Genomic DNA, 23,019 nt, shown 5'->3' on the forward strand with positions numbered 1-23,019 from the left:
TTGATTAGGTGGCAATAGTGTAACGATTGACCAAAATAAGAGACACATCGATCTGACCGTTCAAAAATTATGACGAATAAAAATTTCCGTCAAAATGCGAAACTCGCCCTGTATATTATTAAACAATGGGAGCAGACACTTTTTAATGGTCATTTGTTATTCCCCATAGGGGCCTCTATACGAGGTAGGAGTATGTACAGTTCCTCATGACTCACCCTGTATTAATACGTATTAATTGGTTCAATAGTTCAATGCAATCAATTTGAACTTTTTATGATAAAATTAGTGAATTAGTCAGTATTTCGAATGTATATTTTGAATCTAGGTATAAAAAATACGACTACATATATTAGTTGCAATAAATTATCAAATTGATAATATACAGTGTGTCGCATTTAAGATGAAGACACCCCTATATTTCGGCTATCATATTATATACAGATTTGAAATTTGGCACAGTCATACAGGTTGATGGTTCACAATTTTTAAAATAGTCAACTGAAATTTAAATTTTAAACGCGGTCTACTGCGAATCCACAAACAGGGTGAATTTTCGATATGCGATTCGATTTGCTTCGCGTTTAGATATCGAGAAAAGTTATTTGGAAAAGATGTTCCAAATTTTATTATAAGCCCACATACCAAATTTTATGACAAAGTTCACATCTTTAGTGTTTTTTCAGTTGTTGTTGTCAGGATCCTAAATCCTAAAGTTGGCTGTCCCGAGATGCATCTCGAGACAGCCAAAAACGGTTTTTTCAATTTTTTCGTTCTTTCCGCTCAGATATTAAAAATTCTGCATCTGCCATTTAAAAGAAAGACAAAAAATACACAAACAAATACTATTTAGAAATTGGCCAAATCATATTTACATAACCTAAAATTTTTTTGAAAATTTCAAAAATTTATCCTAAGCTCATTTTTTACTACAAAAATCTGAAAAAATTAAAATTACGCTCACAAAAAAATAAAACCTAAAAATTCTTCTTTTCTCGATTTAAGAGGTTTTAGGACCTCTGGGAAGCTAAAAATTTGCATGAAGGCATAATTTTATATCCTTTATCGAAAACATAAGTAGCTGGGCTGATCGGTGCGGGGGAATTTTTGACCATCTTATCCCGCTATAGCGTTTCAAGAGCGTTAAAGATGAGTTTGATCAACGTTACTGCTTAATTTTCCCAATACTGACCTAAGGATGTAAATCTTGGACCCTGGGTCAAACGGGAAGACGAGAGATATATGCCACTGAAATGTTCTGTTGGAGAAGAATGCTACGAATTTTTTCTTGAACCGACCGTAGGACAAATAATTCAATTTTTAAGAGAGCTAAAAGTTAGCCAACGACTCCCAGTAAAGTCCACCTCCAACAATTAAAATAAGTACTTTGTATATGTTATGAGAGCAAACACAGAAACAATGGAAAGACTCATTATACAAGGAAAGGTGGAAGGCCGAAAATTACTAGGAAGATCCCCAACAAGATGGATCGATCAAATTACAGGAATATGCAAAATATCTATGCATGAGTAGTGTGACCAACTAGTCCGAAAAATCCGGGTCATGGCCCGAAATAAAAAGTCGTGTCCCGGCGTCCCGGAGAAGTCTTCCGGGCCATCCGAATTTTCAACGTTTTGGTCAAATTCTATTTTGAAATTTTGAATACGTTATCCTTCAAATATTCTACAGCAAATTGAATTAGTGGGACGAAAAAAAGTCGACAAGTTCTAGAGTGTAATACTAATACCACATCCAAAACGCATGCATTTTATATCGTGGTATTATAGTTCTACGAAAATTAAAACGGTTGATTTTTTTTCGTTTCTGTATTTTAATTTAATTTTAATTTTTATCGAAGGACGGAAAGCTAGACTTAGGAATTGCAAATAGGACAAGGAAAGCTACGAGAATATATTATGCGATTAATAATACGATACTTACTGGGAAAAACAGAAATCAGCCAGGAAACAAAAATACATGTAGGAATATAATACAATCACAGTACAAACTCTTCTATATGCAAGCGAGACATGAGTTACAAAAAAAGACATGAAAGTGCCATAAATGCAGCAGAAATGGAGCAGCTAAGAAAAATAGCTGGAAAGATGAAGCTGGACAGGGAAAGAAACGAAAACATAAAAAACGTGCTAAGACAGGAAGCAATAGAGAAAAAAATTGAAAAAAGAAAACTGAATTGATTTGGACATATAACTAGAATGAACGAGAACAGACTAGTAAAGAAGGTGACAGATGCGAAAAGACAGGGAAAAGATAAAGGGGCAGACCTAGAAAGGGGTGGATGGAACAAATCCAGGAAATCAGGACCAAGAGAGGGAAAACAGTGCAACACATGAATGGAATGACAGGAGACCGGAAGGCGTGGAAGAAATGGGTAAAAGATAGATAGGTGATAGCAAAGTCTGACGCTCTTATTGGGCATAAGGACAACGAGAAGAAGAAGAATTATAATTATCGTATTCTGAAAATAACAATGGCTCGATTTTCATTAAAAAGTCCCGGATTTCAGGTATTTTTTTCAGCCTTATCCCGGATTCGACTGAATTGGAGTTGGTCACACTATGCATGAGTCAAAAGAAATGACTAGAGACAGAAACCTTTTGAGACAGAAAATACGCGACATCATGTCGACCACTACACTCCCTTCGGGGGGTCAGGACTGAAGAGAGAGTGAGATTGTCCGACAAATTTTTAAGAGTACTCAAGTTGTCGGACGCACCCAAGGTTAAAAACCTTTATACCTATTTACTAAACGCCCCCTCCCGAAAATTTTTCGAAATAAAGTTGTCTGATTTGAAATAAAAAACTTAATAGAAAGAGTCTCATGATGGAGGTAATAATTTTTTAAATGGTGGTCCCAAGGTCTATAAACACACCGTATAGGTACAATTTGTAATATTTTTTAATTCCTCCTTTTTAAGTGAACCTAATATTATCACCCACTGTAATATTAACACTTAAAGTTTATTACTTTTCAGCGTTTGATTGAGATATAATAATATGAAATGAATGAGTCTACACATACAAAACTATGTTATATAACACATACACCGAAACTTATAGGGAATCACCATGTATTTCAAAGTAATATTTATTTCCTTTGAAAAAACTTGTTATTGTTGAGAAAAATAAAGGTTTTTATTGAAAATAAACAAATATACAGGGTGCGCCAAACCTCTGATTTTCTTTGATTACGGCTAAACTATGAGATATACAAAAAAATGTTTATAATAAAACTAATGTGTATCAAAGAGGTCTATATTCTAAAATTATTTTTGATTATACAGGGTGAGTCAGAACGACGGTATGAACTAAAGTTGTATTTTTTTTAAATGGAACACCCTGTATATTAAATCATTTTTGAATATATTATTTAAAAATATGAAAAATTTGTAGAAGGTCTTATACGCCTAAAATTAATAATTTTCGAAATATTTACATTTTTATTGAAAAAAATGGTAATATTTATAGGGTTGTGAATTATGTTTCCAAGGAAATGAAAATTTAAGTGATAGGTCAAAGTTTTTAAAATATAGTTTTATTTTTAAATAATTTAATATTTTTTACTTTTAGCCATAAAATATACAGTGTGATCACTATTTGCAAATACAAAATTTTCTCATTTTTTTTTAAATGGGACACCCTGTATATTAGTTCTGAATTTTGTAGTAAATATTACAACCTTTCTTTTGGTATAAGGTTGTATGCACCTAGCATGTTTCGTTTTGTAGATATTTTAAAAAAACTATAGCGTTTTACGTTTTTGCGGATTTTTTATTTAAAAATTTTTTTGCAAAAAAAAATAATTATAATCTGGTTTTAGAAACATACACTAAAATATAAAATATGAAAATAAAAACGTAATTAAAGATTAAAATAAATCGTATGCTAGTACAATTCAATTGAATTTAATAACTTTAAATTATTTTACAAAAAATATTTTACCATATTAATGAATGCATAAATTAGTTACTAAATTAAATAAACAACCAAATAAATCAACCGTAGTAATTTTTCTACTACAGCAACTTTCCTGTACCAAATTAATTGTTAGTTAAATTGTATTTAGTTAAACTTTTAATTTACCTTTTAAATTTACTTACATACATCTTGAGAATATAAAAATTATTATAAAGTATGCTTTTAAACAAATGAATGTTAAATGTATCAGCCAAATTATTTATTAATATAAATAGTATTTACTGGTGTCACAAAATCTGGTAATACTTTTGTAACTGAAATTTTTGTAACAATTTTTTATATTTTAAATATAAATTTTTTAACCGAAAATTTTTTGGATATGACATTTGTTTTGGGCGAAACCATTAGAAATTATTATTACCAGCTTTTGTGACACGAGTAGGTACATAGATACTATTTATTTCTTAATATACTTCCATAACCTTCATTTGTTTCAAAGCATACTTTATACGTTCTCAAGATGTAGGTAAATTAAAAAGTTATTAACTGATCTTACTCGTAAATACAATATAACTAACAATTAATTTGGTACAGGAAAGTTGCTGCGGTAGAAAAATTACTACGGTTGATTTAAAATTTGGTTGTTTATTTAATTTAGTAACTAATTTATACATTCATTAATATGGTAAAATATTTTTTGTAAAATAATTTAAATTTATTAAATTCAAGTGAATTGTACTAGCATACGATTTATTTTAATCTTTAATTACGTTTTTATTTTCATATTTTATATTTTAGTGTATGTTTCTAAAACCAGATTATAATTATTTTTTTTGCAAAAAAATTTTTAAATAAAAAATCCGCAAAAACGTAAAATGTATAGTCTTTTTAAAATATCTACAAAACGAAACAGGCTAGGTATATACAACCTTACACCAAAAGAAAGGTTGTAATATTTACTATAAAACGCAAAACTAATATACAGGGTGTCCCATTTAAAAAAAATGAGAAAATTTTGTATTTGCAGATAGTGATCACACTGTATATTTTATGGCTAAAAGTATAAAATATTAAATTATTTAAAAATAACACTATATTTTAAAAACTTTGACCTATCATTTAAATTTTTATTTCCTTGGAAACATAACCCACAACCCTATAAATATTAGCATTTTCTCAATAAAAATGTAAATATTTCGAAAATTATTAACTTTAGGCCTATGAGACCTTATACAAATTTTTCATATTTTTAAATAATATATTCAAAAATGATTTAATATACAGGGTGTTCCATTTAAAAAAATAAAACTTTGGTTCATACCGTCGTTCTGACCCACCCTGTGTAATTGAAAATAATTTTAAATTATAGACCTCTTTGATACACATTAGTTTTGTTATAAACATTTTTTTGTATATCTCATAGTTTAGCCGTAATCAAAGAAAACCAGAGGTTTGGCGCACCCTGTATAAGACAATAAAATAGTACAGCTCGGTACGGTATAGGTTATTTGCTTCAGTTGCAAATTGAACGAAAATAAATAAACTAACTTTTGCGTCCAAAAACGAAAATATGCCTCATGTGGGGTTATAGAACTTACAACGAGGAAATATTATTGGTCTTGTGGAGAAAGTAATGTTCTCAGAGGGACATAGCTGTAGAGCTAGGGGTAATACAGGGCGTTCTGTCCAAAACCTATGCTAGGTAACAGGAACTAGGAAAGCTCAAAAATAAAGCAAGGGAAAGTCGCCAAAAGTAATAACGGCTCTCCACGATCGTTTAACTGTCCAGACAGCTGGAAAACACCCAACCATTTCTCACCTACAGCTCCAAAGGCAGGTTTTGGAAGCTACATGTGTAACTGTTTCAGTTGAAACGATAAGAAGAAGTACTAAAAAGTATACAACAGGAGACAGTTATGGTTTCCTGAGTTATCCAGGCAGCACAAGATTGATCGCCGCCTAAACTGGTGTCTTCACCACCAAAACTGGAACATTGGGAATTGACAAAATGTGCTATTTTCAATAAAAGTCATGGTTTGTGTAAAATCAGATGACCCACGAAGTCGTGTACTTAGAGGTCGAGGAAGACAAGCAAGGACGAAAACTGTGAGATCTGTTCACAAATATACAAGGGGAAGTGTAATGTTATGGAGAGGAATTGTGATCCGTATAAAAACTCCTTTAATTTTCATCCAATCGACACTTTAACTGCTGACAGGTATGTTGATAACCTGTAGTCAGGCTCGAAAGAGGTACAACAGGAGAACATTTAATTTTATTGCATGATAATGGACCTCTACATATACCATTAGAGTGACTACAGACATCATTGAAGCAGAAGGTATCCCTTGTTTGGAGTGGCCTGCTTGCTCACCCGAGCTTAATCCTATAGAGTATTTGTGGGATATGCTTAAAAGAAAAATTAGAGCTCGCCAGGATAATCCACAAAATACCGCACGGCTAGTACAAGCTGCTCTTAAAGGATGGAGCAACCTACCACAACAAAATGTTGATAATTTGATTAGGAGCGTGCCCACGCAAACTGAAGCTTGCATGAGGACTAGAGGTGATAACACTGACTACCACAAAATACAAAAAAAATAAATAAAAACAATTTAAACATTATTCGTTTTACATTGAAATTTTGTATGCTATTGACTTTAAAACAACTACTTTCAATTTGTTTGTTAAATACTTTATTGTTTTATTTAATTGTTATATATTTGTTATTAAATTGCTTTAAAATAAATATTGTTTCACTTCGTGTGTTCGTTTTTTTAAATTCGCACGAAATAGTAAGAAATATAGGATGATTCCATATAAGTTTGGGTGTGTGTATATAGGTAGTTATACCATGGCAAAAATGTTTCTATGTTTTTCAAAGTTCTGTGAATAGTTTTAAAGGGAGAAATTCTAAAAAAATTCTTTGATCTTATTTCATATTTTGAACTTCTGTAGAAATATGAACGAAAGGCATATCTTTTATTTGGTAAATTTTTCATAATTGTATTTTTATTAAAATAATTTCCCTTGATATTTTCAAGTTGAAATATTACAACGTTTGTTTGAGTCCTTTTGAAACAACTGTTTTTATTCTGCTACAGTTTCACATCAATATTATTTTCTTGCACATTTTCAACCTTAGTGGAAAAAGCGTTATTTTTCAGATACCTTGGGTTTTCATTATTTAATTTGGAGAAACCCCTTGGCGACTTTTGCGAGTGTAAGCCAAGAAAGCCATCACAAAAACAAACAACTAACTTACCGTCAGGAAAACTTCGTTTCGTCGTTTTTACAATTCATTCGGAACAACTGAATCAGATATATTATATGGATGATACATGCCTATTATTTGGAACGTAAGGCTTTTAATTATCAGAGAAAGAAAAAGACAAAAAAACCACTAGTATTCATTACTTTATTAAAACTGTATTAAAACTTTAACACACTTGGTACTCTTTATTTTCTTCAAAGAAAATATCAACAAAAACTGTGAAAAAATAAAAGATGACTTAATAGTTCTTCGCATTTACCTGGTGGTGGTTCTGCTTTTGACTCATATAATGTTTGGTAGTAGTTTCCTATCATAATGGTTATTTTTTGAATTTCTGTAATTTCCTCGTTTTCTTCATTAATTAGTTTTGTAATTATATTTCTACCTTCGCTTGTTTTCTTCTTCCAGTCTCGTACGTCTTTCTTATCTTGTAGTGTTTCGTTCAGTTGTGTTATTTTGTACTTCCTTATGATTTCCTTAGTCTTTTTCTTGACTATTTTGATGTTTTCTGTTATATCTATTTTATTAAGTGTTCGGTCTTGCATAAGTTGCTGTCTCCTTTTTATTAAATCTTGTGTTTCTTTGCTTAGTTTTTGTACTTTATCGGCTTTATTATGGGTTGATTCTTTTGCTACTGATATTATAGTATTCGTTAAATTTTGATTCAAGATTTCAGGTAACCTAGATACTAAAAAGGGTAAAGAAAAAACCTGGAAAATTATTAGAAAAAGTATCATACAATCAGCAGAAGAAGCTTTAGGTAAAAGAAAAGTTAACAGAAATAAACTGGAATACAAAACTCCATGGTACGACGAAAGGGTGAAAGCACTAGCAAATCAAAAGAAACAAGCTTTCCTAACATACCAAAGAGTGAAGACACCGAAGGCACGAGACGACTACGTGACAATCAGGAATAGAGTAAACCAAGAAATAGATGACATGAAAAACGAACACTGGGAGAAATTTACCAAAGATAAGGAATACTACCTCTATGGATCCCAGAACATGTGGAAGATGATAAGGATACAAAAAACAGAAATGAATGAATTTGTACGGATAGATAACATTACGGGGACACAATGGGCTGAGCATCTCACGAAATTATATGGAGAAGGAGAAGAGGAGAACAGAGAAATAAACATTAATGAAACCCAAGATAGAGTACTAATATCACCTGATATCTAAATCACTGATCAATAAAAGCACCTGGTCCTGATAAGATAAATAATGAAATACTAAAATATGGAGAAGGAACACTACTCAAATGGCTCCTAAAATTATTTGTCGATAGAATAAATATCGGAGTAGTACCAGCGGAAAGGAAGGAAAGTCTCCTGCTACCGATACTCAAAAAGGGAGACTCGAAAAATCCTGAAAATTATAGAGGCATTAGTCTGATGAACAGCATATTAAAATTGTTGACGGCAGTCGTAAAATTTAAAATCGAGGAAAAAGCGAACATGGCAGATGAACAACAAGGCTTCCGGAAGAACCGCAGCACAATAGATGCAATTTTTATTATCAGATAAATAGTAGAAAAGTCTATTGAATATGGAAAACCAGCATACATGTGCTTTGTAGACTTAAAAAGTGCTTTTGACAGGGTGAGGCGAAATGATATCTTAAATTTATTACAAGCTGAACAAATAGACCACCAGATAATAAGGCTAAATAATGAAATTAACAAGAACAACAAGACCAGAGTTATAATGCCAACAGGAGAAACAGAACGCATAGAACCAAAAGGAGGAATCAGCCAAGGAGACTCGCTCAGCCCATTGTTACTCAATATGGTGATCAATCAAATAATTCACGAAGTAAGAAAACGACATGGATACCACATGGAAGCGCATAAAATCACGATACTATGCTATGCCGATGATGCAGTACTAATTGCTGATAACGAGGATGACCCACAAAGGCAGCTCCACACTTTCAATATCATAGCAAATAAACTTAATATGAGAATATCAGTAGAAAAAACTAAATGTATAGTGTATACATGCATAGTATAAATGTATAGTATAATTAAAGAGCCGCGTAGATGCAAGTTAGAAATAGACGGCAAAATTGTAGAACAAGTAATTAAATTCAATTACCTAGGAGTAGAGATCACTAGTGACAGGAATATAAGAACAGAGACCACAACACAAGCAACAAAAGCGGCAATAGTAAGTGGTTGCCTTCGAGAAACCATGTGGAGAAACAAATATCTGACCACGGAAAGCAAAATAAAAGTATACAACACAACAGTAAGACCTATCCTAACATATGCAGCGGAGACAAGTACCGATACAAGAAAGACGAGACAACAAATCAACAATATCGAAATGAAAGTATTAAGATCAATAGCGGGCATATCATTAATAGACAAACAAAGCAACAGAAGTATGCGAGAACGACGCAAAATTCAAAATATTAACAGGTGGATAAAAACAAGAAAGAAAAACTGGAACGAACTTGTAAACCGAATGGAACCAGATATATTAGCGAACATCTGTAAAAACAACAAGCCGTATAGCAGAAGACCCGTTGGAAGGCCGCCGAAAAGGTGGAAAGGCAATGTACAGTCAACAACAACTGAAACAGAATAAGAGGCAGACAAACAGGAGTAATCCTAGTCGCGCGAAGTAGAAGAAGAAGATTTCAAGGTTTGAATCTTTGTCTATTAGTTCAGTACGTTTTGTCAGTTTTTGTTCGTATTCGGTTTTGGTGTGTTTAAGATCGTCTATATTTATTGCTTTTTGCCTGGCGTTTATAAGTTTTCTTCTTTCATATAAGTATCCATTAAACTATCCATTAAACATTGCACTGTTTGTGCAATTCGTAGTTGCAAAGGCAATTATAACAAATTTTGACCAATTTCTTATTATCGTTATAAACATCAAACAACACTTTTCTGTTTGTCGGTTGTTACGCATATAAATGATAAGCAATTCATGACACAATTATACTCATATTAAAGCGTATTAATTTATCTTTCAAACAGTATATCCACTTTCTGATGCAAGTAATTAGTTTCAGAAATAAATATAGTTTATCAAAAATGAATTACCATTTTCAATTTCGTTGCAACACGAAACTACATCCACATTATATTCTAGTTCATCATAGGGTGCAGCAAGCACCTCTACCGGTTTCGAAACTTATTTGTCTCTCATCAAGAGGCACATATGCTGCTCTCTCTGACCCACCCAGTTACGCATTGCAACGAACGAAATGACAAGGATGCCCAAGCGGCAATTGCTAGCAAAAGACTAAGTTTTCAATCTAATAGCACATAAAATAATACCAAAAATATTACTCTACATCCCACCAGATTGAAAACTGTGGGAACCTTCTCTGGTTATACCTCCAAGGCTTCTAAAATTTGCAAGCTATAACGGATGCTGAAACTAAGGAAGATGAGGAAATTTTACAATTTATAATTCACGTCCCATCTGCCCAGCGCGGCAAATTTCTAACGAGAATGTTTCCCTTCGTACTCCAATCAGAGTAAACATGTAAATCAAAAATGAATAACCATTTTCAATTTCGTTGCAACACGAAACTACAGCCGCAATATATTCCAGTTCAATCAGAGAGTGCAGCAAGCACCTCTACCGGTTTCGAAACTTATTAGTCTTTCATCAGGAGGCATATATGCTGCTCTCTCTGACCCAACTAGGACAAACCCCTGCGTGCAGTCACGGATTACAACGAACGAAATGGCATACAACGAAATTTAAATATAGTTTAAATCAAAAGTTTAAAGTGGACCTATTTCTATGCATGCCAATTTATATTAAAGTTTCAATTAAAATTGCTTATAGACACATTTTTACGTAAAAAATAGCAAAACGGAAATTTCCACTTAGTTTGTAGACATACCATAGATACATTTAATTAATAACGAACGTATTTCCAGGTCGGTGTAATGTTTATCCAATTGAACCAGAATCAGGATCCGAATTGAGAGTATCACTTAAACAAACACAATTACTTAAACCGAATCATTTCGGTTCAATCAGCACGAAAGAAGTGCAGAAATGATACTGTGAAATAAAAGTGTTGCCGGGAGAAAGAGCCTTGTCACACTTTTATCCCGAAATTTTATTTTTGTTTTTTTTTATAACCTTTATTGGGTTTATTAATAACGAAAATGATCGAAATAATAGTATAGAGTAGATTAAATCAGTTTTAATTTATTTAGTTCTACTTACTTTCCGTGTCCAGAACACCAACAACTTTAAATTCTAAATTTCCAATGGTTGGTCACATATATGGCCCTGTCATTTGCTAAAATTAAGTCTTCTTCTGTGTAGGTCTCTCTCATCTCTCTGCATGAAAGTAGATGCCGGCTGGTCTGGACCGCGCCACAGTCACAGGTATTAGTCTAAGAGCTAGAGCCGAAAAATCATCGTCATAAGTAATATGGAGTTGGCATGTGAAATGTGTCTATTTTATATTGATAATTGTGACCCCTTTCAGGCTGACACCTCAGTGGATACAGGAAGTAGCAATAAGGGATGAAAGGGGAAAGTTAGTGTAGTCTTTAAAGGTTTTCGCCTCCTATTTTGTTTTGAAGGGATACCATCCCTTCTCGAGGGTGCAAACGATTGTATTAAAAATAACCCCACAAATCGATAGAGGGACAAATTATAAGTAAAATTTGTTATATCATGTTATTAAAATAAATCAATACTTTTTGAGTTATTAAAGATCAAATATTTGTCTGTTTAAGAGCACATGCGTGAAGTTACGGATGATAAAAAGAACATATTAATTAATTGAATGTTACTAAAAAGTTATTTTTATATTATTTCGATATTATAAATTTAGCAAAAGTGTATTCGAATATGTCAAATGTACCCATTATTGGACACCCCCAGTTTCGGGACATATTCAGTAGTTTTAATTTAGTTTATAATGAAAAAAAATTCAATTAAATTTCGAAATAATACAAAAATAATATTTTACTAACATACAATTAATTAACATGTTCTTTTTATCATCCGTAACTTCACGCATATGCTCTTAAATAGACAAATCTTTGATCTTTAATAACTCAAAAAGTATTGATTTATTTTAATATGATATAACTTCTAACAATAAAACACTAAAAACGTTTGTTTCGGCAGAGTGCTGCCGAAACAGCTGTAGTCACATAGTTGTAATAAATTTTGTGGAAGTATAGAAAACAACGTTTTCAGTGTTTTATTGTTAGATAACTTCCATCAAGTAACGGTCGAATCCATCAATTATATGATATAACAAATTTTACTTAAAATTTGTCCCTCTATCGATTTGTGGGGTTATTTTTAATAAAATAGTTTTCACCCGCGGGAAGCGGTGGTATTCACCACCAGGGTAAAAGTGCAAGTGGTACCAAATCAGTTTTGTTTCTTGAGGTATGCTCTAACTAGTCACCAATTTTCATGCAAATTGATGGAGGTTTAACAAAATAGGAGGTGAAAACCTTTAATGGCTGCACTAACTTTCCCCTTTCATCCCTTATTGCTACTTCCTGTATCCACTGAGTTGTCAGCTGAAAAGGGGTCATAATTGTCAATATACAATGGACCCATTTCACACGAAAAACTCCATATTATTTATGACGATGATTTCTCGGCTCTAGCTCTCCGTCTATATCGTCCTCCTGGTATCCCCATTTTTTCAGCTTACTAGCACAACGTGAAACGCCGGTTCTTAGTCTGTTTAGCGCTTTCCAAGTCGGATACGGTAAATTGTGTCCAGCAGCCATTTCCCCTGAGGGAGGAAAATGTGTTGCGGCAGCTGACCCTTGCGGTAGCATATTGGGGATGGATTGGGGATGGATCTTGATGTTTTCAGAAAGCTTTGCCGAGATCTTAGTCTACTTGGCTGAGTTTGGTGGTCATATAAGTGTTGTCTTCGGTCCGTCTCCTGCTTTTTTGGTTCTACCTCTGACGTGACCTATCTCCTGATGGGTGGTGGAGCAATCCCAGCTATGGGGTATACCTCTTCGATAGGTGTCCGTTTCAGGCAAACCGATATTATACGAACCGTTTCATTTAGAGCCACGTCGACGTTCTTTGCGTGGGCAGAGTTTGCCCATACTGGTGCTCCAAACTATGCGGCCGAAAAACATAATGCTAAGGCAGAAGTGCGGAGATTGTGTGGTTGTGCTCCCTCTTGATTTTGTATTAGTTAGCTTGCGGATGATATTATTTCTGGCACTTACTTTCTTCTTGACATCTTGACAGTGGTATCGGTAAGACAGAGTTTTATCCAGACGTACACCGAGGTATTTTGGCGTCTCGTTGTGTTCCAGCATCTGACCACGCCATTACACCTCCAGCGGCCTTCGGGCATGCTTGTTTCTAAGGTGGAAAGCACATACCTGGGTTTTTGTGGGATTGGGTTTCAGATGGTTTTCATCGTAGTATAGAGCTAAGTCTCCCAGGGCATCTGTCAGTTTCACTTCTACTTCATTGAAGGTTCTTCCCTGAGCTGCCACAGTAGTATCATCAGCGTAAATAAATTGCCTTCTTTGTTGGTGTATGGGTTGGTCGTTGGTATATATGTTGTATAGAATAGGTGCGAGGACACTTCCCTGTGGGAGCTCATTTTTTGTTCTTTCATAATGATTGATGATGCAGCATAATTTAAAATTTAGGGCAGTTATGACTAAAAATGAAAACGTTACAAATAATACACCTTTATTTCAAACGTACTTCTATTCTTCCTCCGTATAATATTATCTATCACAACACATAGAACCAAACGGGTGAAAATTATATAATGAGTAATGTTGGCTTACCTTATACGTTCCTAAATTCTTGACTGCACAAGCAAATCTAATGTTCCTGCCTGCAGCTACGGTGATGTTCTGGATGACATCGGTGAACTCGGGTTCTTCCACAACCGCTGGAATAAAAGTAACATAACGATAATATTTTGCGTACATATTAAATATATATGGTATTATTAAGTACACTAAACCAACGACCCAGTTTTTATCTAGCCTTCTTAAATCTTCCCATGGTCTCCATTCCAATAACTTCTTTGTCCATCGTCCATCTGTCAGGCAATGGGTTGTGACATCAAAATTAAAAACCAGAGATCTGAAGAAATTCTTATTCCGAGAGGAGTTAGACAAGGTTGCGTACTCTCTCCGCTTCTGTTGAATTTGTATGCAGAAAAATCTTCAAAGAAGCAGTAAAATATAGAACAGAGGGTATAATTGACAATGGAATAGTCATCAACAATCTGAGATACGCTGATGACACAATTCTGCTAGAAACGGACAGGAATGATTTGCAGGCACTCCTACATTAAGTGATGGACCATAGCCAAGAAATGTGCCGCCTGAAAATGAACATAAAAAACCCAACGGATGGTCACCAGCAAAAACAAAAATATAGCTAATAACTTGGCAGATATTAGAATAAATGGAGACATGGTGCAGAGAGTACAAGCATACACGTATCTAGGCTGCTGGGGAGAATGAAAAATAGGACTTATCGTCGGAAATCAAATTCAGAATAGAACAATCGAGAACATCATTTAGAAAAATGCAAAAATCACTAACCAACAGAGATAAAAATTATGCTAAGAATACGTTTATTACGCTACTATGTGTTCAGCATTTTATCTCTAAAACATCCCAGCTTAGGAATCTCCGCAAGTGTATGGAGTGAGCACGATGACCAAAGACGTGTTAACAATACACCAGGCTAGTTATATGCCACTCTATGTATCAGGGTGTAACGCCAATATCAAGGACGGTGGTCTAGCTATCTTTGTCTGCCGTGCGAGTGTGAGCGTATCTACCAAAAGGTGGGCCATCATATGCTAGAGAGAGAAAACTAAGCGCCGGTAGAGAGAGATAGATAGACCACCGACCCGAACACCTCCGCGTTACGCTATTTTTCGGAACTTGCCTAATCTACTTGTTATTATATCTATGACCACGACACTATTTAGGTCAGCTGTGGACAAAGCAAAAGTCACCCGTGTTTAGCTGCCCCCCCCCACTTGCAAAAATTAAAAAACAATTAGCGCTGATTTATGAGCTATTTATGAGCTTTCATATTCCGTAAATTAAAAATTTTGAGCTCGTTACACTGAACAGGAATTTAATATTTTAGTAAAAAAAACTCTAACAAGAAGTAAAACCACTTCTATGTAAATTGGTATATATATTAAAATTTAAAAATCCCAATGGATTGAATAAAATATGTCCAATTCAGAACGTTTTCAAACCTATCGGTCCATCATCAGTGAATCTACAATAAAATAAGTAATCCCACTATTAGAATTGAAAGATGGTTGAAATTTTTAAAAGCTAAAAAAGTGTGGTTAGATTACTTACGTGCATACTTGCTAAATAGCCCCAGAACCAAACAATGGTTGAATTTAAAATTCAATTTATATTATTTAAAAATAATATTAAACAGGCTAAACGCCGATGTTAAAGGATATAGCCTATGGGAACATGGTGAAACCCTACCAAAAACTCAATCAACCATCTTAGGCCAACTTTGACTATAAAGTGTCAAAAGTGTGTAAGGAACTGTTTGAAGTGACATTGACAGTAGAGAAAAAGGTAGTCGATTTTCAAAGTTTATTAACCAAAAGGTCATGACCCACCACAAATGATAAAGATTTTAATATCTGAAAATGTCTAACATTTTTAAATCTATTGGTTTTTGAAAAGAAAATTGTGATATACAAAATTAATTTAGAATATAAGATTATTTATGTTGACTGTATACTATAACATTAGATTGATCAAATTGATAGTAAGAAAGTTAAGCTGCTGTCAATAATGATAAAAAGATAAAAATAGATGAAGGTGAGTGAAGAGAAAGAATAAGTATTAGTTGGAATGTTATTGTACAAAATGAATAAATTGGTAGGCAAGTTAATTAAGTCTATATTGTATTGGTGGTTGTATATGTAAAAGGAAAATATTGTTATTTAAAAATAAATACAAATTTTTGTAAATAATGGATTTGAGTTAGGATACAGTCAAATACTTAAGAGTGTGTAATATGTAAATGAAAAGGATTGTAATTATTATGAGATGTTTTATTTTTTATTTTATTTTAAAAAGTCTTGAGAGAATTCTTGTGACAAAGTGAGGGTATGTGAAGTTAAAGATAAAGAAATGTATGATTATAGCTGAATCCAGTTGATACAAGAATGAAATTAAAATGAAAATAATATTGAAAGTGTACTGAATAAAATAAAACCAAAGTAAGAAAAGTTAATAACACTCTTAGCAAAAGTTTAACTAATACCAAAGATCCTATCCATTATATGAACCGGAGTGGGGTATACAGACTCTCTTGTTCAGATTGTGATGCCACCTTCATCGGCAGAACTTACAGATCCCTTTCTACCCGATCTGCAGAACACAGCAAGAGAGATACCACTTCTGCCTTTTCACACCATTTAAAAGTCAATAAACATGAACTTAAGATTCCTGAAGGTGTCCAGTTGATATACAATATTTAACAAAACAATACACTCCGTTTAGACTTATACGAAGATTTGGAGATTGTCAAGGACCTGAAGAAGAGTCCCAACTGTGTCAATAGACAAACATCTCTTAACCGCAATTTTGTCCCCATTCACCGCCAATTATTCTCATAATTCCTATTATTTTCAACTTCCTCTTTTGTCCTATTCTTTCTCTTTTAACTTACTCTCCCTTCTTTTTTCAAATTTTCCTCTTTCCTTCACTGCTTCCAAACTCCTTTACCCAACTAACATTATTAACTACTGAACCCTATTAACCATCACCTCATTAATTCACCCTACTATCTTTTCACTTCTTTTTCATTTCATTACTTCATTCAGTTTAAATTCCACACCTTATCTTTTCTTTTTCCCTCTCTTTCCCTTAAAATTCTTGTCTTTATACCTTACACCACAGCCCTCTACTTTTTGTCTTTGACTTTTTCCAAGTAATTTTTTACCTCTCCAACGAACATCCCATCACTTAATTTCAGTTTTCACATTCTGATCCATTATCATTACAATTAAATTATATCAATATTCTTTTTCTTACTTTGGTTTTATTTTATTCAGGACACTTTCAATATTATTTTTATTTTAATTTCATTCTTGTATCAACTGGACTCAGCTATAATCATACATTTCTTTATCTTTAACTTCACATACCCTCACTTTGTCACAAGAATTCTCTCAAAACTTTTTAAAATAAAATAAAAAATAAAACATCTCATAATAATTACAATCCTTTTCATTTACATATTACACACTTTTAAGTATTTGACTGTATCCTAACTCAAATCCATTATTTACAAAAATTTGCATTTATTTTTAAATAACAATATTTTCCTTTTACATATACAACCACCAATACAATATAGACTTGATTAACTTGCCTAACAATTTATTCATTTTGTACAATAACATTCCAACTAATACTTATTCTTTCTCTTCTCTCACCTTCATCTATTTTTATCTTTTTATTATTATTGACAGCAGCTTAACTTTCTTTCTATCAATTTGATCAATCTAATGTTATAGTGTACAGTCAACATAAATAATCTTATATTCTAAATTAATTTTGTATATCACAATTTTCTTTTCAAAAACCAATAGATTTAAAAATGTTAGACATTTTCAGATATTAAAATCTTTATCATTTGTTGTGGGTCATGACCTCTTGGTTAATAAACTTTGAAAATCGACTACCTTTTTCTCTACTGTCAATGTCACTTCAAACAGTTCCTTACACACTTTTGACACTTTATAGTCAAAGTTGGCCTAAGATGGTTGATTGAGTTTTTGGTAGGGTTTCATCATGTTCCCATAGGCTATATCCTTTAACATATAACTATTTTTAAATAATGTAAATTGAATTTTAAATTCAACCATTGTTTGGTTCTGGGGCTATTTAGCAAGTATGCACGTAAGTAATCTAACCACACTTTTTTAGCTTTTAAAAATTTCAACCATCTTTCAATTCTAATAGTGGGATTACTTATTTTATTGTAGATTCACTGATGAAGGACCGATAGGTCTGAAAACGTTCTGAATTGGACATAGATTTTTTAAGTTTTAATAAATATACCAATTTACATAGAAGTGGTTTTACTTCTTGTTAGAGTTTTGTAACTATATGGTATACAGCCAACCTAGGGAACTTCCCTTTTAGTTAATATTTTAGTGATTGACTCAGCCCCCCCACTACTTAAAAATGAGGATATTGAATCGATCTTTGCGGCAGAATTACGAGCTATTTATGAGCTCTTGAAATGATATAGTTTCGATTTTTGAGCTTACCCCCTTCACCCCCAAATAAACCTTTAATTGATTTAACTTAAGATAAACATACTGAAAAAAATTAAAATATATCGTATCGGGGATATAATTTCTATAGCTTATATATTCTAAGAATAAACTCTTAAATCACGTGCATTTCGATTATTGAGCTACCACCCCTTCGCAAGATTCCCGGCTTAAGAGAGAGTTGTACATAAAATGCATTACATTAATTATTTGGCGACTACATATCATTTAATAATTTATGAGCTCCCATAATACGCGCATTTAGATCATTAAATTGCAATTCCTTTTGTGTAGTGCAGTCACTGAAGGTAAAAATCAACTATTACCTTCAATTTCGGCGAACCTTCATCGATTTTCACGAAAATTGGTAAGTGGTTAGACGATACCTCATGAAACAAAGGTGACATGGTGTTTACCTTGCGCCTATACCCTGAGGGTGGATACCGCCCCTTCTCGGGGGTGAAAATTATTTTATTAAAAATAACTCCACAAATCGATAGAAGGACAAATTATAAGCAAAATTCATAAAGTTATTAAAATAAGTCAATACTTTTTGAGTTATTAAATATCAAAGATTTTAATTATTCGTGAAAAAAATGCATGTTTTAAAGCGGTTTTTCGTAAATCTCTAGAAACTGTACGTTTTTACAAAAGAGTTAATAGTAGTTTAATTCGTATAGCTTATATTCTAAAAATAAACTCTTAAATCACGCGAATTTTGATTATTAAGCTACAACCCCTTCGCAAGAAAATCACCCCATCTTCCCGGCTTAAGAGAGAGCTGTACTTAACATGAATTAAATTAATTATTTGGCGACTAGGTACATATCGTTTAATAACTTATGAGCTTGCAAAATACACGCATTTGAATTATTGAATTGCAATTTCTATAGTGCAGTCACTATATTCTTTCTATAGTGCAGTCACTAAAGGTAAAAATCAACTATGTCCTTCGATTTGGGTGAATCTCCATTTATTTTCACAAACATTGGTGAGAGGATAGAGGATACATCAAGAAACAAAAATACTATGGTACCAACTTAAAGTTTTAGCCTAAGGTAGATATCAGCCCTTCTCGGGGGTGAAAATTACTTTATTAAAAATAACCCCACAAATCGATAGAGGGACAAATTCTAAGCAAAATTTGTTATATAATGTTATTAAAATAAATAAATACTTTTTGAGTTATTAAAGATCAAAAATTTTAATTTTTGTTAAAAAAAAATGCATGCTTTAAAGCGATTTTTCATAAATACCCCAAAAACTGTAAAAGAACTATTTTGAAAACTAAACTGAAAACTGTTTTTTACAAAAAATTTTTCATCACTAGAATTGAAGCTAATAAAAACTATAATAAATTCCTTACTTGAAAAACCATTTAATGTTAATTTAAAGTAAGTTACTTATGGGTAATTGAATGTATATTTTTTTTCTGCGAGTATTCAAATCTAAGGATCCAAACTTAAATAACCGGAACACGATGCATTTTATAACACTTAATAAAGATTTGTCAAAGAACTTAGAAATACCTATAAAATGAGCTCCAGGAGAAGTTGATAGAATCAAAATTTATACTCCAAAAATGTTTCCAAAAAAATAATATTGTTTTTTTAATAACTCTGTTAATTTTTATGATATCAGGCACATCCAACTATTTGAAAGGTATACTACAGGGAGATAAGGTTTTTGTCGGGACACTTGAGCAGCCAGGTTTCAAATGGGTTTTTTGGGTACTACATACCTAATACATTATACATACAAAAATGCCCGTCACAGTTCGGACGAGAATTTTAGTTATTAACAAATAAGGGTCAAAAATGGCAGTTTTTTTGTTTAAATCGCTACAGGTAAAAATAGATAATTATATATCTTATCTATAGTATTCTTCTTTTAGTAGATGAGCCATTGTTTAAAACGGCAGTTTTTAAATTTTGGTCCGATCATTTGTTGTTTCGAAAATAGCAAAATAAAACTAAAATTTCGAATATAAATAATTTGCTATAACTTTCGCGAAAGTGAACTTACGACTTTTATTTTTCACAAAAAGTTGAGTCAAAGAGTCCATACACTGCACAAAAAATTATAAGACGATTCGTCAATAAGTTTAAATTTTAATCAATTTGTTTTTCCCAAAGAGCTTTTTTTTGTAATGTTATTGTTCAGAAAATAATAATTATATAGAAATTCCGTGAAAACCACATGAAAGAACAATAGTCTTGTTTTCAAATTATTGAAGAAAATCATTAAAAAGTAATTTTTGTCACTACGAAAACATTTTACAAAAGTAGAGTCATTTTTGGCTTGAAAACAATTTAAATAGCTTTGTTAATATTGACTGTAGAGTAAATTTACCTTGGAATTTCAAAAGCTGGTATTTTTACACAAATTTAAAAAAAAACTTTTTGCCTATGTTAATTACGGTCAAAGTTAGCCACTTTTATTATTTAATTCACAGTTACTTCAATATACATAAAATTCTCCTGTAACAGTGTTAGTTACCATACTACTCCGAAACGGCTTGGCCGATTTTTATGAAATTTTACAAGTGTATCCTATGGGAGTAAGAATAGGTTTTAATCTATTTTTCATATCCATAAGTTATAAGGGGGGTTATAAGGGGGTTATAAGGGGGGTTATAAGTTATAAGGAGGGTGACCCTGACATTTTTTTTATTTTTTTGGACAAAACTGTCTATCTTAATTTTATATGATGTAGGATTAAAAAATACATACAACCCTTAATTTACACTTTTCCATCACCAACCCCTATTTGTTAATACCCATCTATATATTTACATCTATAAAATTCTCCTGTCACAGTGTTTGTTGTTATACTCCTCCGAGACCGCTTGACCGATTTTTATGAAATTATATATGTATATTCGGTAGGTCTTAGAATCGGTCGTAATCTATTTTTCATATCCCTGAGTGATAAGGGGAACTCCCCCTAACATTTTGAAATGTTAGGTGGGGATTTACGCACATAACGTACTCTACAAAACTACGAGTACATACAATTTACAAAAATTATGATCAAAATCCATCAACAAGCTCTGGAGATATTAATCGCAGCATATGTTTGAAGAATCAGTTTCATTTTTTGAGTGCACGGATTTTAATAGTTCATTTCCACCGACCACAAATCGATTTCGTTAGAACGTTATTTTTAAAGCTTTACTAACAACTCTGTTGAAGTTTAAAGTTTACTCAAACTTTTACACATAAACTATATACCTTCAACTTCGAAATGTCGCTGGTTGGGTTGCTTAATTCTTATAAAAAAAGTAGCTGTCAATTAAATAAAAAAAGTGGCTAACTTTGACTGTAATTAACCTAGGCAAAAAGTGTTTTTTTTTGAAAATTCGTATAAAAATACCAGCATTTCAAATCCCAAAGTAGTTTTAATCTACAGTCAATACTAACAAAGTTATTCAAATTGTTTACGAAGTAAAAATGACCCTACTTTAGTAAAATATTTTCGGAATAATAAAAATGAATTTTTAATGATTTTTTTTAAACACTTTGAAATCATGACTTTTCTTCTTTCATATAGTTTTCACGGAATTCCTATTACGTTACTATTTTCTGAACAATATTATTGCGAAGGAAAAGCTCATTAGGATAAACAAATTGAATAAAATTTAAACTAATTGACGAATTGTCTTAAAATTTTTTGTGCATTATACGGACTGTTTGTCTTAACTTTTCGTACAATATGAAAGTCTTAAGGTCATTTTCACAAAAGTTATAGCAATTTTTTTATTTTAGAAATTTTAGCCTTATTTTGCAATTTCTGAAGTAACAAATGATCAAACCGAAATTAAAAAACTGCCATTTTAAACCTTGGCTCATCTACTATGAGAATAACAGTATAAATAAAATATTCAATTACTCTATTTTTACCCGTAGCGATTTAAACGAAAAAACTGCCATTTTTGACACTTATTTGTTAATAACTAAATTTCTCGTCCGAACTGTGGCGGGCATTTTGGTATGTATAATGTATTAGGTATATAGTACCCAAAAAACTCATTTGCAACCTGGCTGCTCAAGTGTCCCGAACATGGTATATTTTTGCCCTATTTCCCTGGAGTAGTAATTTCAAGAGCTATAAAACTCTATTACATTTGTTAATCTTTCAAATACTTTATTTTTTTAGGATAATAGGTTAAATATTCATTCTACTCGTAAATCGGTCAAAATGTTTAGGTTATTGCTTATGCTAAAGCAAAGAAAGTTTTATAGGGATTGCTAAAGGTTTTAATTTTTGTGGAAATTGCGTTCTTTTTATTTTTCACTTTTTACTAAAATATTCGAAAGGGTTCTATTATTTTCATGTTCATTTGTTTAATTTTGATGATATTAACTTCTTTCGGTGGTCATTTAATAGGTATTTCTGAGTACTTTGACAAATTTTTATTAAGTATATTTTATAAAATGTATCATTTTCCTGTTAATTAGGCTTGAATAATTAGATTTGAGTACTCGCCGAAAAAAAAAATACATTTAGTTACTTATAAC

The 23,019-nt window shown here is 32.2% G+C and overlaps 1 protein-coding gene across 1 annotated transcript in view; it reads right to left on the reverse strand.

Moving 5' to 3' along the window:
* Positions 1 to 23,019, reverse strand: part of LOC126878576 (lachesin-like) — a 642,328-nt gene that overhangs the window by 188,771 nt on the left and 430,538 nt on the right. Inside the window, exon 3 of the mRNA XM_050641374.1 lies at positions 13,992 to 14,098. Coding sequence (XP_050497331.1) covers positions 13,992 to 14,098 — 107 coding nt within the window. The remainder of the gene's footprint in view (positions 1 to 13,991; positions 14,099 to 23,019) is intronic.

The sequence above is a fragment of the Diabrotica virgifera genome, chromosome 10 (assembly GCF_917563875.1).
Source record: "Diabrotica virgifera virgifera chromosome 10, PGI_DIABVI_V3a".
NCBI classification, from domain to species: Eukaryota; Metazoa; Arthropoda; class Insecta; order Coleoptera; family Chrysomelidae; genus Diabrotica; species Diabrotica virgifera.